This window comes from Eublepharis macularius, chromosome 3 (assembly GCF_028583425.1).
Source record: "Eublepharis macularius isolate TG4126 chromosome 3, MPM_Emac_v1.0, whole genome shotgun sequence".
NCBI lineage: Eukaryota > Metazoa > Chordata > Lepidosauria > Squamata > Eublepharidae > Eublepharis > Eublepharis macularius.
In genome coordinates, this window is record NC_072792.1 from 71788645 (window position 1) to 71809667 (window position 21023).

Below are 21023 nucleotides of genomic sequence, written 5' to 3' on the forward strand. Positions count from 1 at the left end.
TTATGAATGAACCTATAACAAAAAGAGTAGTGGTGGATGCCATAAAAAAGATTAAGCCAGGAAAGGCACCTGGACCTGATGGCCTCCCAGGTGGTTAGTGTTTTGAGGATGAACTTCTACAACCCGAACAAAATTCAATGAATTCTATTTTAGAGGGAGGTAAGATGTCAGAGATGTGGAAAGAGGCTAATATGACATTATTACCTAAAGATAGTCAAGACTAGGGGTGTACAACAAAAAAAAGATTTAAGTTTCTCACTTCAGAATTTCTGAAACTGAAAAAAGTAGGAAATAAGTGATTTCCAAAGCGGCAAGCTGCTACAGAGATCGCTTACTTAACCCCCTTCGATATGCTCCGTTAAAGATTTGGAGCACACTGACAAACTTCCTGCCCCACCGCTTATTTCACCTGATAGGAGGGGGATGAGGGGGATTCCCTTCTTCCCCTTCCATAGGGTGAAATAAGTGCCTGGGTGGTAAGTTTCCTCCACAGCTTGCTGCAGCTGATGGGTGGGGGAGCCCCCTCCTCTGCCAGTCAGATGAAGCAGGCTGCAGGGTTTGAAAACGTCCCAATCCAAAGCTTTCTGAAGCTTTCTGAATCGTTTTGAAAAGCTTTGATTCGGGAATCCTGAATCCTTTCAATTCGGGCCGATTTGGGGTTTTTTTCCAAATCAGAATCCTAAATTGCACCCCCCTAGTCAAGACCAGACTTTGACAAAAAATTATATTAATTATAATCCATATATAGAACACTAGTAGCACCTATAAGACTGACAAAATTTGTAGTAGAGTATGAGCTTTCCTGAGTCACAGCTCACTTCTTCAGATATATGAAAAAGTGAGCTGTGTCTCATGAAAGCTCATATCCTATCACAAATTTTATTAGTCTTGTAGGTGCTACTGAACTGTTACGTTCTACTGCAGCAGACCAACTAACATGGCTATCCATCTTGATATAAATAATGATTATAAGTTGTTTGCAATGATATTAGCTAGAAGACTTAACACAATCCTTCCGAATATTACTCATGAAGATCAAAGTGGAATTCTACCTAAAAGGCAGCTGAGGGACAATGTTAGAATACTATTGGATATTTTGGAATATTTGGAAAAACATAATGAAATATAAACCATGTTGATCTTCTTAGATGCAGAGAAGGGTTTTGATAATTTAAATGGAAATTTTTGTTTAAAGGCTTGGAGGATATGGATTTTGGAGAAAAAGTTATAAAGCCGGTATAATCGATTTATACATCTCAGACAGCACAAATAATTTTAAATGAAGAGCTGATTAAACTATGTGGAATACAAAGACATACAAGACAAGGATGCTCATTGTCACCCCTGTTGTTTGTACTTGTTCTTGAAGTATTGAATAGAGATATAAGACAAACTGAAAGAATTGGAAGGCTAAAGGTCAAAAAAGAGACTAAGGGTGATTCCGCATGAATGGTTTTCCCTGCTTCAGCTTCTAAATGACCTCGATTTTTTCTTGTGTTTCCACACGTGGGAAGGCAATCCTAGCAGCAGATTCGAAGTCACTGCATGTTTTGTCCGTTTTTTTCCATCCTGCTTTCCCCCAACTTATTTGTCCATGCGCAGCAGATTAGGGATTTTAATCATGCGGAATTCTTTATCCGATGTTCTCCCCACCCTTGCCCTTTTCTCTCGCCCTTCGAATAAACTTAATTTGATTGGCCAATCATGTTTTCTAAGCTACACCCACTACCCTTTCCCTTCCCCTCTTTAAAAAAAAAAAATGTTAAAAAACGTTGCAACGTTTCTACAAATCTATGCAGAAACATATCCTGTGTCACATGACAACAGCTGACCAATACCGGGTCCATTTTACAACACGCCAAATTTGTTACTTGTTGCTCGCTGACAGCTGACAGATTCTGAGGCAGAGTGAAAGTGTGATGGAGGAACTTCAGCGTTCAACTAGTGGTCTAGGCATTTCATGGAGGGAGAAAGAGACCGTCCTCAACACAACACCTCTCACTAAACCACACTGCTCACGAAGAAAGCAGGAAAGATAGACGCGGGGTCATTGGTAACAATTTCCCCTCCAAATGTCAATAGCCAATACTCTTCCACAATATCGGTGGGAAGTGCTCTGGCCTATCCAATATGTTTATTTGATGCAACGTTTATGTGTAGCAACGTTTTTTTGGGGGGGGGGGAATGAAGATGTGCATCATTCAACACTTCCCCCGGAAAAAGCGATGAGGAATCGATTTTTATCCTGTCAAAATTCCGCATGATGGACTTTGAGCCGATGAAATATGCAAAACAAAAGCCTAATGTGGAATAGGGGAGAAGTGGATTCATAGGACTCCACCGCAGCATGACTGCTCAGAAAGTCCGATCAAAATTGATCATGCGGAATCCCCCTTATAAGTTAAGAGCCTTTGATGATGATTTGATGTTGGTCATGGAAGATCCACTAAAGGGAATTGAAACATTAATGCTTAAAATGAAAGAATTTGATGCAGTAGGCAGATTTTAAGGTCAACAGAAGACTAAAATGTTAACAAAAATATGAAAATACAGGGCCAAATGAAACTGGAAAACAAAACAGGGTTTAAAACTAAGAAAAAGCTAAAATATTTGGGTATTATTTTGACAAATATGAATTGTAAGTTATTTCAAAATAATTATATTAAGACTTGGAATGAAATTAAGAGATTTGGTAAAATAGGATAAAATTCAGTTATCATTTTTGGGAAGAATAGCTACTATTAAAATTAATGTTTTACTTAGACTGTTATTTTTATTCTAGAAAATTCCAGTTTTGACAACTGAGGCACCATTTAAACAATGGCAGAAAGATAGATCTAGATTTATATGGCAAGGGAAAAAATGAAACGTTAAATGCAAGGTATCGAAGGATGCAAAGAAAAGAAGAGGATTGGGCTTACCCGATTTGAAAATATATTGTGCTGCCTGCTTTTTTGTATGGATGAAAGAATGCATCTTATCAAAAAGCAGTAGATTATTGGATTTAGAAGAACATGACTAAAGATTTGAATTACATGTTTATTTGTGGTATGATAAAGCTAAGGTTAATGCAGAATTTAATAACCACTATGTTAGGCATGCTATTCTGAGAATATGGAATAATTTAGGATCTGCCTGAAAATACCCCTGTGGTTATTACTGCAGGAAGCTCATTTTAGAAGGGAAATGGCAAGAACATTCAAATGGTTGACGTATTGAGATATATTGGAATTTTCACAAGGTGAAGCTAAAATAAAAAGAGAAGACTTATCCATAGAGGGAAATCCTTGTCAGACTCTACAGCCAGGTCATCGGAGCCCAATCTGGGCATGCCTTCCAGGTTGGCCTAAATAACAACACAACTCAGGATAGGCTTCGGAAAGGGGGGAGGAGGGGGGATACAGCACCGTTGCACCTTCCCCCCCTTTGTGGAGGCTTATCCTCCTCCTTCTCTCAGCTTCTCTCTCTCTCTCTCTCTCTCTCTCTCTCTCTCTTTCCTACTCACTCTCTCTCTGTTCCACGTCCGCTCCTTACTCCTCATCACCAGCCTCCCTGTTGGATCTGCCTTTATAGGGCCTTCCTGGGGGATCCCCACCTTTCCCCCAGGGGCAAACCTCCCTCTCTGGGCTGAATTCCAGCACTACTGGCCTGTCTGGGGCATTCCTGGGATATCCCTACCCCACCCCTCCCTTCCCTCTTATGCCCCACCTGCAGGATGGGACTGGTTGGACATTGCCAGCCAGCATGGCCTGGCTGCCGCATCGGTGCCTCTCCCGGGTGGCCACTGTGGCTTTTTGGGGTCACACTGATCCTGTAGATGGGCTGTCATATGTGCCAAGCCTGCTAGGTGCAGGCAAGGGTGCGCCTGCAGCATCTGCTGGGGGCAGCATCTCAGGCAGTCAGGAGTAGGGTTGCCAGCCTCCAGGTAGTGGCTGGAGATCTCCCAGAATTACAACTGGTCTCCAGGCCACAGAGATCAGTTCACCTGGAGAAAATGGCTATTTTGGGGGGTGGACTCTATGAAGTTATGCCATGCTAAGGTCCTTTCCCTCCCCAAACCCCACTTTCTCCAGGTTTCTCCCTCAGATCTCCAGGAATTTCCCAAGTTGGAGCTGGCAACCCTAGCCAGGAGGGTGTCCTGTCACTTGGGGACTTGCCCTGCAGCTTGCTTTGTCAGTCTCCATTGGTTGAGTTGGAGCCCACCCTCCACTGTCATCTGCTGCTGTGGTCTGGACGCTCTCCAAGGCCCTGCAGCCGTATTCCGGCTGTCTGGCCACTTTGGCATTCATCAGCACCGACGCCTAGGCATCTCCTGCCCCCCAGGGCCATGCCGCCTTCTCTGCGGCCTCTGCTGCAGCTTCACCATTATCGCTGGTCCCTGAGTGTCATAGAATCATAGAGTTGGAAGGGGCCATACAGACCATCTAGTCCAACCCCCTGCCCAGTGCAGGATCAGCCTAAAGCACTGCAGGATCATCCTGCAGTGTCGGGGTGGAGGAAAGTCCCAGGGGAGCTGGGCAGCCATTTCCAGACACTTTTCAATGTTTTCTTTACATGCAAATTTTGGAAAGGTTTAAACTAGACAAGAGGCATTATAATTTTGAGCAATCTAAGACTAAATTTGAGATAGATCTATGTACAAATGATGATGTTATTGCCAAAATGTATAAACTTTTGTTGAAATTTGATACAGAGGAAAAGCAAATGAAAGAATGTGAGATTAAATGGGCAAAAAATTGATATGATAGAACAATGGGAAAATATGTGGTTAAAAGGGTTGAAATTTATATTAAGCTACAGTCTTAAGGAAAATTTTTATAACATGCTGTATCATTGGTATATGACTCCTGAGAAACTGGCTAGAATGTACAAGGGTTCTTTGAACTTAAGCTGGAAATATGCTCAGTATAAAGGATCATTTTATCATATGTGGTGTACCTGTAAGAAAGCAAAAACTTTTGGGTCACAAATACAATTACTAAAATAGTAAAAGATTCCAGTAGCACCTTTAAGACTAACCAACTTTATTGTAGCATAAGCTTTCGAGAGCCACAGCTCTCTTTGTCAGATACTGGACTCTACTATTTTGCTACTACAGACTAACACGGCTAACTCCTCTGGATCTAAATACAATTACTAATTGAAAAGATTTTAAAGATTAAAATGCAATTGAAACCAGAGTTCTTTTTGTTGGGAATCATGGATATTCAGTTGGAAAGAAGGTTTGGAACTTTGTTTTTATATATGATTATGGCAGCAAGACTATTATATGCACAACATTGGAAGAGTTCAACACTGCCTGCAATGGAGGAATAGTTGATAAAGGTGTTGGAATTTGCAATGATGGCAAACCTTACTTCATTGATCAGAGAGAAGACAATAACTACGTTTGTTGTTGAATGGAAACCCCTTATAGACTTTTTACATGAAATAGACAATAATGGTTTGTTTATTTATAGACTAAGGAACTTGGACTTTAGAAAAAAGAGAGCCTTTATCTTTAACACAGAGTAAGAGAAAATTTGAAAATGATACTTATATTTGTCACAGAGGAAATCGGAAGCCTTCATGTAGTTTATTTAGCTTTTCTTTTTATGTTTTTTTCTTTTTTTGTTGCTCAGCCTGTATGTTTTGTTTGGCTGTTAGCTGATTTTTTGTTTGGTTAATATTTGTGTAACTGTATCTTTATGTATTGTCTTTTTTACTAAATAAAACTCTATAATAAAATTACATATCGAGTGGACTGGAAGGGCATATTATTGCTACTTATCATGAGTATTGTTGTCATTCCTTGTCATTTCAGAACTGTCAGCACCATATTTCTGATACTTAATAAAATCAAACGTGCTGTTCCCCACTTTCCAATAGGGAATTAAAAAAGGAGGAGAGAGGGAGGGTAAAGCAGGGGCCCCAGCATGTTGGTGGCACATAGGCACTTTAATTTTAAAGGGCCATTATTTTCTGTGAGGCCAGATCTACTGCCTGGAAAAGATATGGAATTGGCCCCAGACTTACTTTACCAGTGAGACTGAGCCCACCGCACAGTCACATCTGATTTTTGGGCACTCTGGCAGCCAGGCTGTGCCATGCTAGCAGCCCTGAGCTGCGTTCGACTTCCATGCTGTTTAAGCCCTGTTCCAGCTCTATTGTTGGTAGATCTGGGGTCATGTTCCAGTCAGTTGAGGTGGCTGAGCTTGCCCTGATATCCAGAGAACAGGGGTGGGAGCAGGCTGCAGCTGTGACTGGCAGCCTCCTCCCAGAAGGTTTGGCTGCTCATTGAATCAAGCCTCACAGGAGTCAAGGAGCCCACTAGCTGCAGCTGCAGCCCACCAACCCCCATGGGAAGGTACAGCCAAGGGCTCTGGAAGGCCATGTCTACCATCCATCATTTCAGCTCTCACCATCTGGTTGGGGCTTTTTATGGGGGTGGACCTGACCTTGTGACTTTGGAGGCTAAGTCTTCCTAAAGAAAACAATGGCCATTTACATTTTCAATGCACCTCTGATCAGCTGTGGACCACTCCCTCCTTACTGCACTCTCTGCTAGGATCCTGGGAGGGGTATTGTTGGAATTGGGTATCATGTCATGGAGACAGTAGCAATATTGAATATTGCCAACCCAATCAGGTAACTGAAATATCTAGGCATTTTACTGAGTTGGCACAGTATCTGATCGCAGACCCCTAGCTGATGGTGTACTTCTGCCCTCACATACACTCTCACTATACTAAGGCTGATTATCTGTGGTTAGTGGCAGATGATCAAAACTAACTAGAGTTTGCTAAAAAGTCCTGGTTTGTATGCCACCAGTGATACCAAACTACAGCAGATTATTTTCCACTTTACTGCAGTGACTGTTTCCTTGGGCATTGTTATTGAACAAATCACAATTCCTGAATTAAGACATTATGACAAATGTAATTACTTCAGTTAATAATTCAAATTTATGGCCCTCCTGCATTCAAACATCATACTACACCCTAATCAAACTGTAGTATAGTGTAATATGTGCTTGTTATTTAACTGTATTGATGACTTTCCAATTAGTTACTTACCAGATAACAAGTAAACTACTAACAAGTAAAAATTCTCATTGCAGAAGAAATCCTCTGAAACTGTGATTTAAATTTTTTAGAGTTGATATTATGACAGTATAAGATATTGGCACACTTCCCACCATGCTAGAATTTTCTTGATGCTACCCCAGATTTAAAACAAAACAATACTTTTTAAACATAATGCACTTTTCTCTCCTCTGTTCTGATACTGTTTGAGTAGCACCAAAAAGCAAAACACAGTGCTGTCCATTCTGAGTTATTTATATAACTGACATGGTTAATTTTTCACTGAAAGTATTTAGTTGCCTTGGTAACCAGTACTGGAGTATCTAAAATTGCTGGTACTAAGGCAGATGTATTTGAATTTAAACAGGTAGGTCTTAATTCCTTGATGTTGCATCATACTGCAATGAAATCTAGAAATATTAAGAAATAGGAAGTGTTTTAATAAAACGTTAATTACTAAATATCCACAACGTTTGAGGCTGGATTGAAAGGCTGGTAAACCCAAGAAGTCATATATCATAGCACCTATTTAATACCTGTTGCTCATCACAGTGTGTCTTATAATTGTGTGTGGTAATCAAGCAGGACAATCCTTGAATTCAGTGACTGAAGTATTGAGAATTCTATGATCACTGTAAGGAATGTACAAGTACATGTAATTAGGGAATTTTTTTTAATGCTAAAAATGTTTAGCACCCATTTTGACAGTCATGATCTTATGTTAGCCAAGCCTTGGGAGTCTCTTTGTCTTGCCAATGTCCAACTTGAGCAGCGATGCAGTAGCTGCAGTTGCTAATTTCTGTTTCTTTAAATAGTAGGTTTCTGAATGGCAGGCAGCAGTGACTGTTTTGTGAGCAAAGGTGTTGAGAACTGCATCTCCCATTGGGTTCACTAAAAACACGTATGCGTGAAATGCTTCTTATCCAAACAGATCAGTGATTACTAGCCATTAACATCTCTAATATACAGACGCAGGCAAATACCAAATTGTAAGATTTTTTTTTAAAAAAACTATACAGTCTGTAAAAAAATGTACATGAGTGAAAGGATACACGTTGCACAATTAACATATGCTCATTGGGTATGAGTTTCAGTTACCATTCAACCCATCTCTTTCCTACTAAACAGTCATACCTTTATAACAACAACAACAACATTTGATTTATATACCGCCCTTCCGGATGACTTAACACCCACTCAGAATGGTTTACAAAGTATGTTGTTTTTATCGCCACAACAAAACACCCTGTGAGGTGGATGGGGCTGAGAGAGCTCCAGAGAACTGTGACTAGCCCAAGATCACCCAGCTGGCTTCAAGTGGAGGAGTGGGGAATCAAACCCAGCTCTCCAGATTAGAGTCCCGCACTCTTAACCACTACACCAGACAGGCTCTCTGGCTTTCTGCTGCACCTCCAAGCTGTGCATTTGAGGCAGCCAGTGCTCAATAGCAATAGTCTGCTTTTTGTGTGTGTTTGTCCATCCACTTAAAACTTCAGATTAAAGGACTCTTGGATTCTAGCATCTTCTCAGCTCTGTGGGGACTCTACCTGTTAGTGGTCAGACTTGCACCCACAATATTAGAAGACTTATGAATATAGTTATGCCACAAGCCCCTTTTCTGACTGTGTTCCAGGCACTAAAACTACTGCCCAAGAAGGCAGAAATATGGAAGCCAGACCCTGGCCGGGAAATGGAACATATGAGCCTGGGGAATGACAAGCAAGGCCAGCTCACCCCCTCCCACACCCCAGAGATGTGCTAAGGATCCTGATACTAGAGAGACTCCTAAGAGTTCTTCAATTAATCACCACAACGCACCCTATCAATCTACCCTTAATCACTTTCATATTATTAGGTGATTCAGGGAGCTGATAGCCTCATCCATCCATACTTCGCGGATTGTCAATCATTATTGATAACTTTATTGTGCCCAGGAAGACCTAATCAAACCTTCCTAATTTATTGTCATACCCCAGAGATGGTTTACCAGCTCATTGTCCCTCCTTGGAAATAGTTTGCCAGCTCTTTGTCTCGCCCTGGAGACAACTTCTCAGTCCTTTGTCCCACCTTGGGAACAACCATTAAGTCTTTGTTTTAGGGACAGAAGATGCAATCTTGCCCCTGGGTAGGATCCACAGAATAATTGGACTGCCCCTCCACGCTAGCTGTGTTCATGCTCTTGGATCCAACATCCACCCTCAAACCTCTGTTTGAGCTCTTCCACCTTGATACGCTGGTTGCTCAACGCTCTCTTTATCAGACACCCTCTTTTGGATGGTAAATATCACCCAATGTGCTCTTGCCTCCGCCCAGGTGCTTCTGCTCTGCCTCTGGTGAGGAGGAGTTCAAAAGGTCACTTCCTGCCTAGCCCAGCAGGGCCCCAGGATAGTAGGGGGCGGGGCTTGTAACCAAGCGATGTAGCAGTTAGAGTGTCACACTAGGATCTGGGGCATCCAGGTTTGAATCCTCACTCTGCCATGAAAGCTCTCTGGATGACCTTGGGCCAGTCACACTCTCTCAGCCTAACCTGCCACACAGAGTTGTTGTGAGGTAAAATGGAAGAGAAGAAAACAATATAAGCTGCTTTTAGCCCTCATTGGGGAGAAAGGCAGGGTATAAATGAAGTAAAATAAAAATAAAATAAATACATAGCAACTATAAGGAAACAAGGTTTTTCAAATGGAATGCAGTTATTTAATACTAAGGTGACCAGTTATGGTACCTAGATTTAGATAGATTGTATGCATTATGAATGTTTCAAGTGAAAATGGTATGAAGCAAAGTACTCAGTTTCTGTAGATCTATGTATGAAAATATAATCATGTCTTTGTTTCGCAAAGTTATGATGATGTGTGGGAGTAGTACAATTTGGTGGTGGGTGAAAGTTTCCATACTTCTTTCTTTTCCAAAATTCACTGAATCTCAGTCTGTTCATAGAAACTTTTGCCACTGGCACTTTTAATACTACTAAATATTTGAGGGAGATATTTTTATCTACAAGTTTTATGGAAATTATATGAAAATAATTGTGTGTTAGAAATGCAGAACTCTTTTCAAGACTATTAAAATATTTACATCAATGTGTATTAAAATGCAAAAAGTAGTAAATATACACTTTTAAGTACTTGCAATAATGTTAGTGATTTTTAAAAAAATTATAGATCTCAACACTACTTTTTGGTGGAGGGGAAGCATTCAATGTCAGCCTGGAAAATTGTCTTGGGCAACAATGTGATATTAAGCAATTAAATATTTTTACTCATCTAGGATTCCCAGTTAAACTAACTAGCACAAATTCCTTCAATTCTCCTTGTATATACCTGTGTTCTTGATAATTTTCATTAATTCAGAATTTGTTACATTATTAAATGTGAATAATGTAACTGTTGAATCCCCAGGAAATCATACCCTAGCAACACTTTCTTTTTCAGGAAGAGAGGGCAATAAAATTCTCATTGTCAAGGAAAGGAGATGAGCTCCCACTATTTGGCTTAACTGTCAAAGTGGGCTAGAAGGATGATTTGTGTGACCTTTGATAGCCAATTAAGCCAGAGACTACGTGCAAAACATGCATGGATGACAGGCTAATCTAAAGAATCCAGGAGAGATCCGCAAACCTAGGATTGATGGGGAGGGAAGAAATCTCCCTATCGGTAAAAAGAGTTTAAAAAGATCTGTAGCTGCTTTGTGAGTGTGGTTGTTCTGGACCAGGAGCAAGGGGTAGAGGAGGCCTTTGCCTCTACATCCTGTGCTTTAGGGAATGCAATATCCATCCCATCAGGTTACATCAGAGTAAATCTTAAGTTAGACTACTTAGAATGTTTTATTTTTCTTTCTTCTGTTTAGCTTTTATGTCATGATATTACCTTCTTTGCATTTATTGTGCTCTGTAACATATTTAGTAGAGTGCAATACTGCTTTCTGTATTTAAGAAGGCTGTATCAGATTTCTTCCCCACATGCCTAGCTGTTCATTAATTTTTGGCAATCTGCATGTCTTCAGAGTCTCACCATTGCCAAACTGCTGATGAAAGGGAAGCTATATAACTAAGGGAAGTGGAAGTGTGGGTTTTTGGCCTCTCATATGCAAGGGTGTACACACATCTTCCCTGGGGCTATAACTAGGGTTGCCAGGTCCCTCAAGTCTCCCAGCGGGAGACTGGGATGCTGGCTTCTACCTCCTTGGTGCATCAGCTGCTGCGACTGCACACGCATGCTCCCGGTGTGCGTGATGATATCACTTCCAGAAGTGACATCATCACACAGGGTCAAAAGCGCCCATGTGATGACATCATGCACACCGGGGAGGGCAGAGAGAGCAGGCAGCTCTCTCTCGCCATTGCCGCGCCCCTTGTCCCTGCTGGCACAGGCAACACAGGGGCAGCAGCGGCCACAGCAAGAGAGCAAGCTGCGGTGGCCACGGCCTGCTCTCTCTCTTGCTGCAGCCCTTGTGCAGCCAGCTCCGGCAGGGACAAGGGGCACGGCAGCAGCGGCGAGAGAGAGAGCAGGCTGCGGCTACCGCAGCTTACTCTCTCACTGCTGCCACCGCCGTGCCCCTTGTCCCTGCCAGTGCCAGCTGCACAGGGATGGCGGTGGCTGTGGCGAGAGAGTGGGCCATGGCAGCAGCAGAGGCGGCGATGAGAGCAGCATGCTCTTGCAACCGCCACCTGCTTTCTGCGGCCGCCACCGCCCATTCTTGCAGCGCGGGAGCACGCCCCACACCCAGGGGTGTGCCGCGCCACCCGGGGAAGGGGCACCCCAGGGAGCACCCCCTCTGCTGGGGGGGGAGGGTGGGATTGGGGGATCCCCCACCCGAGCAGGGGGGTGGCAACCCTAGCTATAACAGTAACAAATTCTGAAATTAATATATATCACACACATATTCCTATGGCTGTTTTCTTACCAAGCGATGGTGAGACCTTCAGGAGTTCCTCCGGACTGCAATCCTGTTCTTTTAGTGCAATGTTGTTGAAATGGTTGTAGCCCCAATGGTAATATAACATTTTATAATACTGTATTTTATGACTGAATGGTACTTGAGCACAAAAAAAGAAAGCTGCACCAACAGCCGGAACAAGAAGAAGCAAAAGAACAAGTGGTGCAGTGGAAAAAATTATTCATTCAACTTAACAGTCCCTATGTATTTCAGCCTGTACTTTATTAGGTAGATCTGTAAAAGTATGTAAATACAAACCAACCTCAAGAATGGCAGGCACCAGTATAATCTTAAACACTTATTTTAAAACAATTTTTAAAAGACAGTGATAGCTGAGTATGTAGGAAATACAGTTGATACATTGATGTCCCAATAGTTAGAAGCTGGTGCATATTCAATAAATCAATGTCAATTTCTTCCAAGGTCCATTTTGAGGAAAACATATTTGTAAGGAGCAGGCCCTATTCCACCATATCCAGAGTAAAAGTTTGGTTCAGGCTTCATGCCTGTGAGAAATCTTCTAGGCCTGTTTGCTGAGAGAGGCGCAGCCCCTGTTAATTAGCTGCACCTGCATTCCTATCTTTCTTGAGAAAGTGACCTTGAGAAGATCAGTGCCTAGTGTTGCTCTCAGCTCTAGCCATACTCCCTAAACTTTCACACTTAGGTAATGTCCAATTAAGTAACGAGCCCTGATTGGTTCCTTGAGTGAGCTGGTGGCCCCCACCACTTTGAAGAGGCCTCACTGTTTCTGGGCAGTCTCTCTCTTTCTACCGTTCTACCTTTGGACACTATTCAGTTCAGTTATGACCAGCTGTGCTACCTTCTAATCACTGCCAGCAACCAGCTATGGAAGAGGAGAGCTTCTAGCTCCATGCCAACTCCAGGATGCCTAGAGTGAGCTGGCATGGATGCACTTTGGTAAGAACTACCTGCCTTGGAACCAACTCAGAGAATGTTTAGTCAGATAGCCAGCAAAGTAGTAATTTTAGCTAGATAGAACATAGAATTAGCAAGCTGTTATTTGTTTTTGCCTTGCCTAAATACTTTCATGAATGGTTTCTGCGTAGCACACACTCTTGTGTTCTTTCTATAATAAATTTCTTTATATTTTACCAGCCTGTGTCCACTGTTGCTTGCTAAGGAAGTACACACACTCAAAAAAGAACCCAGAAGCAAGGGTGCTTCATACTTACAACCAGAACTCTTAGAGGCTCCTAGGTGTCTTGTGTGGTCAGGAGAACTGGCGGGGATGGGAGATGAGAGGCTTTGGGTTAGGGTTGCCAGGCCCCCTCAATCTCCCAGTGGGAGATTGGGGCCTGGCTCTTACCTGGGGGGGGAGGGGTGCGCGCGCATGCTTTGCGTGCGCTCGTGCTCCTGCAAGCGTGATGATGTCACTTTGAAGTGACGTCATCACGCAGCCCCCTGGATTGCGCCATTGGGGGCTGCTGCGTAGCGCAGGAACGCTCCTGCACTTCACAGCAGCCCAAAACGGGCCCTATCCACGCCAAAATGGGTGTGGATTGGGCCCGTTTTGGCACGGATTGGGCCCGTTGTGGGCCCCTGTGGAGCGCAGGAATGCTCCCGCGCTCTGCAGTGGCCCTGATCCAGGCCAAAACAGGCCTTATCCTGGCAGCGGCTGTGCGCAGCACCGCAGGGGGGCGCCCATGGAAGGTGCGCCCCCCCCGCTGGCCAGGTAAGTAGAGGTGGGGGTGGGAGGGTGGGGACGGGGGATCCCCCTCCCCCACCGGGGGTCTGGCAGCCCTACTCAGGGTTGATACAATTTTATAAAATGTACATTATTAAAACATAGTTCTTAAACGAAAGGTACATACTAGTCTCACAAAAACACATAGGTTAACAAGTGTGATATATCTTACCTGTAGAATAGAATTACCAGAAAGTTCCCACAGTAGTTGAACTTAAAGAAAAAAGAAAAGAATGTGAACTGAACAGAGTTTTTATGTCATATGAGTGGTAGAAAATGTAAACTTTTTGTTTAACCCATAAGTCACCAGAGCTTTCAATCTACAAATCTACTCCGCCTTGTTTTTTCAGTAACATTCAGTCATTATGATGATCTAATCAGCATAATGCCAACAATGTAATGTCTCTCTGACAGTGGTTGTGTTCTAAAAACGTTGGACCAGTGAGCACCTTTTTTGTTTTTTTTAAAGATCACTGTTACTTTTATGTTTGGAAATGCATATTCTGAATTTCCTGGAGTTTTGCCAACCTATATGTCATCAGAAGGGCATTTGGTCAGAAATGCATGTAGTAAAATTCTTAAAAATATAATGTTTTGTCACTAGGATTAATGAAACTTTTCATACTGTACGTGAATTTTTAAAATGCACAGTTTCTACAGAACAAGTATTCTGCTGGATTCTGGCAAGATCCAGTGGATCCTTGCACATTGAGAAGTATTGCTGTATTCTAATAAATCTCTCAAATTATATGTTCTTTTAAATGAGATAATCAGTTTTTTTGTCACACATGGAAATACCATGTGCTCCACACTCACATGGGTGCTTGGCGGTGGTGCTGGTGGCTTGGCTGGGCCTGCTTGCCTGTCCTGTCTTCCTCTGCTTCCATGTCCTGAGGGGGTGGAAAGGAAGCTTCCAGCTCTGTTGCCTCTGGGCTTCCACATTCTTACAATGGTGACAGCTTATGTATGCCAGGGTGACAGCGGTAGGACTTGTGGCCCAGGCTTGCTTGCCCAGCTTGCCCAGCTGCTTGCCTTCTCCCAGGGGAGAAAGAGCAGACAGCCACAGCTGTGCTGCTGCTGAGTCGCTCAACCTTGTGGTGGCTCCATGTGTCCTGAATTACAGTGGTTCTGTGGAAATTCTTGAGTTGCAGTGTCATGGACCAGCCCAGCCCAGCAGAGAGACACTCTTCTGAGGAAGCAGCTGGTGAACCTGACCCAGCTCCACGGCCAGTGGCAGAGGCACTGCGGGAGGCAATCTCGGAAGGATCAGACATAGATCCACACCCAGGTCCCAGCACATCAGTCCCGGCCCTGGGCCAGCAACAGAGAGCCAGGCATCAGCCAGCTCTCCCCCTAAGCTTTCTAGCCCTGGGCTGGCAACAGAGAGCCAGGCACGGGTCAGCTCTCCCCCTCATCACCAGAGCCTCGGGAGGGCCATCAGAGGACGACAAGGAGAGCCCTCCAAGCCAGAAGAGGCAGTGCCAGGCTAGCAGCACAGCACCGACCAGCATCAACAGTGATGATGAGTGCTTGCAGGAGCAGGACTGAGACAGCTGGCAGGTGCATGAAGCAGCACAAGTGGCTGAGCAGCATGAGGCTTAAAAGCAGCAGAGAAGGGAGTGGCTGTGTGGAAGCAACATGTTTGCTTACTACTGACGTTGCTGCTTGTGGTTGGAACTGATTCCCTCATGTCTGACCTTGGCCTGTTACTGTGGGCTTGAGTTTGGAATACCCCCTTTGGATTCAAAGCTGTGAGTGTTGTCTAACCTGTGCCTGAACCTTGGAACTGTGATTTTTTTCCTGTTCTGACAACTTTGGAACTTCCTCCTGCCTGCTGCCTGTGTGAGTCTGTAATCGGGACATGACAGCTGGCCTACATTAGAACTGTAGGAAGAAAGGGCATAAACCTTCCCCCTTTCCTATCTGAAATGACCCATTTGTGCTAAACTTGTAACTTTAGCTCGCAGGATAAAGAGCTGCTTCCCAGGACCTTTTCAGATTGGGGAAATGTTCCTAGGGAATGGTTGGCAGTAAATTCAAGACAGACAAATGGTAACAATACTTTATACAATGGAATTCAGTTTTGGAACTCACTGCCACAAGATGAGGTGATGGATACTGGTTTAGGTGGTTCTGAAAGGGAGGTATAGACAAATTCATGGAGATTAGGTATATTTGTGGCTAATAACCATGATAGTTCAGTGGGACCTCTGGGTTCAGATGCAGGATGCCTCCTATTGTTCAATCACAGGTTTAGATTGCTGTCTGTGTCTGCTTGTGAGTTTTTCTGAGAAATTTGACTGGCCATTGTTGAAACAGGTTGCTGGACCTCAATGGACCACTGGTCTGCTCTAACATGGCTACTTTTACGTGTGTATGTTCTGTGATGGAATTTGAGATCTAATGGCAGATACTATCTGTACTTTGCCAAGATATTTCTCACAGTTTTTAGTATCTTTTTTCTGTTAGGGCATCTGTTTCCCTAAATTGCAGTGATGAAAACCATCCTGTTGCAATCAGTTGCAATAATGCTCAGAACATTATTTGAATGCTGATGAATAGTTCAATTTTAGCCATGATTAGAAGGAGCTAGAAAGGCAACTCCAAACGAAACCCTTAGCTCCGTTACCTTGAATGGTGAGAGTTGCTAAAAATATTGAGTCAACTTAAGTTAAGCATTTCTATAAATACATCGGGAGCAGGAAATCAGCCAGGGAGCCAGATGAGCTGGGATGACAAAGGAATGGAAAGATTACTTAAGGAAGACAGGGCAGTGGCAGAAAAGCTGAATGAATTCTTTGCTTCTGTTCTCACTGTGGACAGGGGCAGTCTTAGCTAATGAGAAACTGGGGGAGCTGCCTTAAGTCCTGTGCTGAGGAGGTGACCGCCCATAATCCTGTCCCTCCGAGAAGGGTGGAAGAAAGAGCAGGCCTCTTTTACTGCTGGCTTCTGTCCTATCTGGGCCTTGGGCAGCTAGCTTCCAGTGGGGGCTCTTGTCCACCTCATACAGGACAAGGAGCCACATGGTAAGGAGGTCAGTGGGAAATGACAGTGATTTGGGGATTGCATCATAGACTTTTGCTGAGGGCTCCAGAATCACAAAGACTGACATAGCTGTGGGAAATGTGGGCCATCTTCCCACAGTGGAGGTGCTGTCTTGGGGAAGGGTGTCTGAAAAATTAGGTCAAACTGAGGCAACAAGGGATTAAGGTCTAGCTCTACTCAGCAAACTTAAAATTAATAAGTCTCCAGATCCATACAGTAAACACCTGAGAATTCTTAGAGAAATCAAATATGAAATTGGTGATCTGTTAATGAGTCACTAAAATTAGTCTACATACTCGAAAACTGGAAAGTAGCAAATTAATTTTTAAAGGGGGGCCCTAAGGGGACCCAGGGAATTACAAACCAGTTTGCCTAACATTCAGAAATTATTTGGACCAGTGCTATTTAATTTATTCATAAATAATTTGGAATTTAAGATGAACGGTATGATGGCCAAGTTTGTTGATATCAAATTACTCAGAATGATTAAAAACACAGTGGATTGTGAAGACCTCCTGGTAGATCTCTTTAAATTGGATGAGTGGGCCCCAATGGGGCAAATGAAGGTCAGTGTTGATCAGTGTAAAGTGATGCACATTGGGGAAAAAAATCAATTTAAAATATATGCTGGTAGGTTCTGAACTGGCTGAGACCAAGATTGAAAGAGATCTTGGAGTTACAGTAGATAGCTCAATGAAAATGCTGATTCAGTGGGCAGCAGAGGTGGAAAAAAAGTCAAACTTGCTAGGGATTATTAGGAATGAGACTGAGAATTTATTTCTTGTTATTTATAGTCTGCCCTTCTTACTGGAGATTACAATCAGTAAGCCAATTACAAAAAAAAACTTTTGAAATAAAACATTTGAATATAGCAGCAAAGATTTAGTAAAAACAAAGCTCTCTAGTAAATCAGCAAGGATATTAAAAATATGAAAACATTTGAGTCTAACAGCAAAGATTACTAACATAAAGCAGTGAGGCTGTGATTGAAAACTGGAAGGAATTAAAAAAGACTTTATGTGCCCCAGAGGGTGATCCAATCAGTCAATAAACAACTGCTGGTGGTCCCTGGCCCTAGGGAGGCTCGCCTAGCCTCAACTGCAACCAGAGCCTTCTTGGTCCTGGCACTAGCCTGATGGAACTCCCTGTCTGCTGAATCCCGGGCACAGCAAGTTTTATTACGTTTCTGCCAGGCCTATAAGACAGAGATGTTTTGCCAGGCATGAGGTCGAGGTTGGGCAATGGTGAAATTTCTTGCTGGTCTCCTTTGAGGAGCCATCAGTTGGACCACCGCTGTTCCTTTCATTTCCTAACTCATGGAATGTCTTGTCTGGGGCTGAGTATTAGGTTCCTTGTCAAGAGTTGTTTTATTACTTAATTGTATGTTTATTTATGGTTTTAAAATAAATTTTAATTGTAAATTTTAATACTGAAGTTTATCCTCTCTGAGCCCACTCATGGAGACAGCGGACTATAAAAGCAATAAATCTAATCTAATTATTCCTAATAGAGGTCACCTCCTGAGCTGATACATTTCATAAAAGCTTTACTCCCTCTACAACAATGCCCTTTTGTATAAAGCCGTAGTGCGACCTCATTTGGAATACTATGTACAGTTCTGGTCACAGTATCTTAAAAAGTATATTGCAGAACTGGAAAAAATTATCAAGGGGGTTGGGCTGCTGAAGGAAAGCTGAAAGGTTTGGGGACTTTTTAATTTAGAAAAAAAGAAGGCTGTAGAAGTTTATAAAACTGCATGGGGTGGAGGGGTGAAACACTAGGGCTGTAGATCACCATAGTATTCATCCAGATAACAGTCATATTAAACAAAGGAAATACTAGAAAAGGAAAATCATAAAATTGTATCACAGTTAAAAGTTAGAATAATAAGTTAATATTCAAAAGGTGATAAAATGGAAAAAAAAATACAAAACATTCTTGTATCAACTGCTGCAGTATATAAAGCCAGGCGGGGTTCTAAAGTTTATATGAATTGTAGGAATAGTCCCTTAATTTCAAGCCATTTACAAAATTCCTTCAGGCCATAAGGCTTCCTCCAAACAAAGAAGCATCAGGAAGTATAGCCATAGATCCAGAGGAGTTAGCTGTGTTAGTCTGTAGTAGCAAAATCAAAAAGAGTCCAGTAGCACCTTTAAGACTAACCAATTTTTATTGTAGCATAAGCTTTCGAGAATCACAGTTCTCTTCGTCAGATGCATGCTTATGCTACAATAAAATTGGTTAGTCTTAAAGGTGCTACTGGACTCTTTTTGAAGTATAGCCACACTCCCTATAATTAAACACAGCTATTCAGAACACAAGCAGCTCCTCACACACTTAACTTCACCTCAAACTTCACCTCACATCTGACCTAATTTAGCTAGCAAGTGAGCCATCATGTCATGGTGACCAGCCAATGAAAGAAAAGGTTAAGATGACCAATCACAGTGATCAAGCAATAACTGCAGCATTTAGAAGGTCAGAGTCAGTAGGCCACCCTCAAGAGAGGCACAGTGTTTTGGGTTATTTTCTGTCAAGATAACAGAGATGCTTCATGGAACATCCAATACTCTCAAGCTGAAATTCTTGATACCTCATTTGGTTTCCAAATAAGTAAGTCCTGGCTCCTGGTCATCTTCAACTAATAAAATGAACACAAAACAGTTTGCCCACAAGAAATTAAGGACCGAATCACATTACAGCTAGGGTTGCCAGGCCCTCTCAAACTCCTGGTGAGGGACTGGCTCCTGGCACTTACCTCTGGTGGTGGAGGCTTGCGTGCTCCCACAAGCACGATGATGTCACTTCTGGGAAGTGACGTCATCATGTGGCCCCTAGGAGCATTCCCACGCTCCGCAGGGGCTCAGATTGGGGCTGCTGGGGAGTGCGGGAGCGCTCCTGCCCTCCATGGCAGGCCAAAACGGATGCGTTTTGGGCTGCTGTGGAGGGCAGGAGTGCTCCCGTGTTCTGCAGCGCCCCCGATCCAGGCCCAAATGGGCCCAATCCAGGCAGCTGCTGTGCACAGTAGTGTGCAGCATCGCAGGGGCGAGCACACGGAAGCTGCGCCCCCCGCTGGCCAGGTAAGTGGGTGCTGGGGCGGGAATCCCCCGCCCCCGCTGGGCATCTGGCATCCCTAATTACGACCCAGTCCTACCAGAAATTGTACAGCTGCCAGGGTTTATTGTTGTTGTTGCTCTTGTTATTGTTATTATTTAGGCTTTTTGTCCGCTCTTCCTGCAAGTAGGCTCAGAGCAGAGCACAACATGATGATAAACATAAATATAAAACAATGGTACCACTTACAATTACATTAAAACATCATAATACAGCGCACACAGTGCATCTCCATTTTTCTAAATATCAGGGCCCGTGGGGTGGGTGGTTATTCACCTAAATCAAGAGGGCAGCATGTTTGAACTAGTTCCTGCAGCTATCCCTTTAATAGTAGTCTGGGCCGATTCCAGACAGACCTCCCCATGCCGAAACGTCGCGCGTCGTCGTGCGGAAAACGCGAAATATCGCGTTTTCTCGCGCGAGTTTTGCGCAACGTCGTGCAAAACTCGAGCGAGAAAACACGATATTTCGTGTTTTCCGCGCGACGTTTCGGCATGAGGAGGGCCGTCTGGAATCGGCCCTGATCTGCAAGCAACAATCATGTGATGTTATTTAACTTCATGCCGTGAAAATCTTCAATTGCCTATTTCCTCAGAGCTTTTTTTCTGTGCAGCTGCTAACATTTCAATATGACTATCACTCAGATAAATGTATGTAGGATTTAAGGCTTATCACTATCAGATAATGACTTTATGAAATGGAAAGGCTGGCAACAGAATTCAAATAAAATGCCTTCAGTAGACATGAAATAAAAACAGATCATTCTGTTGTTCCTAAATTTATCTGTGTTTTTGATACATTGACAAGCAAGCAATTTTTCACATAGTATTTGATTTACTTAAATTAATCTGTTAATTTTGTTTTTTCCAGGACTGTACAGTATATGAAACAGAAAACAAAATACTTCATGTGGTAAGTAGTGCTGGCTACTTCCATTAATATTCCTGTGCTACTTATATATATATATATATATATATATATATATATATATATATATATATATATATATATATATATATATATATATATATATATATATATATATATATATATATATATATATATATATATATATATATATATATATATATATAAGTTGTCTCTCTATATAGTTTTAAGTACTCTCTCCCTCTCTCTCTCCCTCTAAGATTAAGTACTAG

At 42.7% G+C, this 21023-nt stretch overlaps 1 protein-coding gene across 4 annotated transcripts in view; it reads left to right on the top strand.

Annotated features, from left to right (window-relative positions):
• The window catches only part of CNKSR2 (connector enhancer of kinase suppressor of Ras 2), a 281178-nt gene that overhangs the window by 78186 nt on the left and 181969 nt on the right, over positions 1-21023 (top strand). For all 4 annotated transcript variants that reach the window (XM_054973601.1, XM_054973600.1, XM_054973602.1 and 1 more), the window contains exon 5: positions 20734-20775. In XM_054973601.1, coding sequence (XP_054829576.1) covers positions 20734-20775 — 42 coding nt within the window. The remainder of the gene's footprint in view (positions 1-20733; positions 20776-21023) is intronic.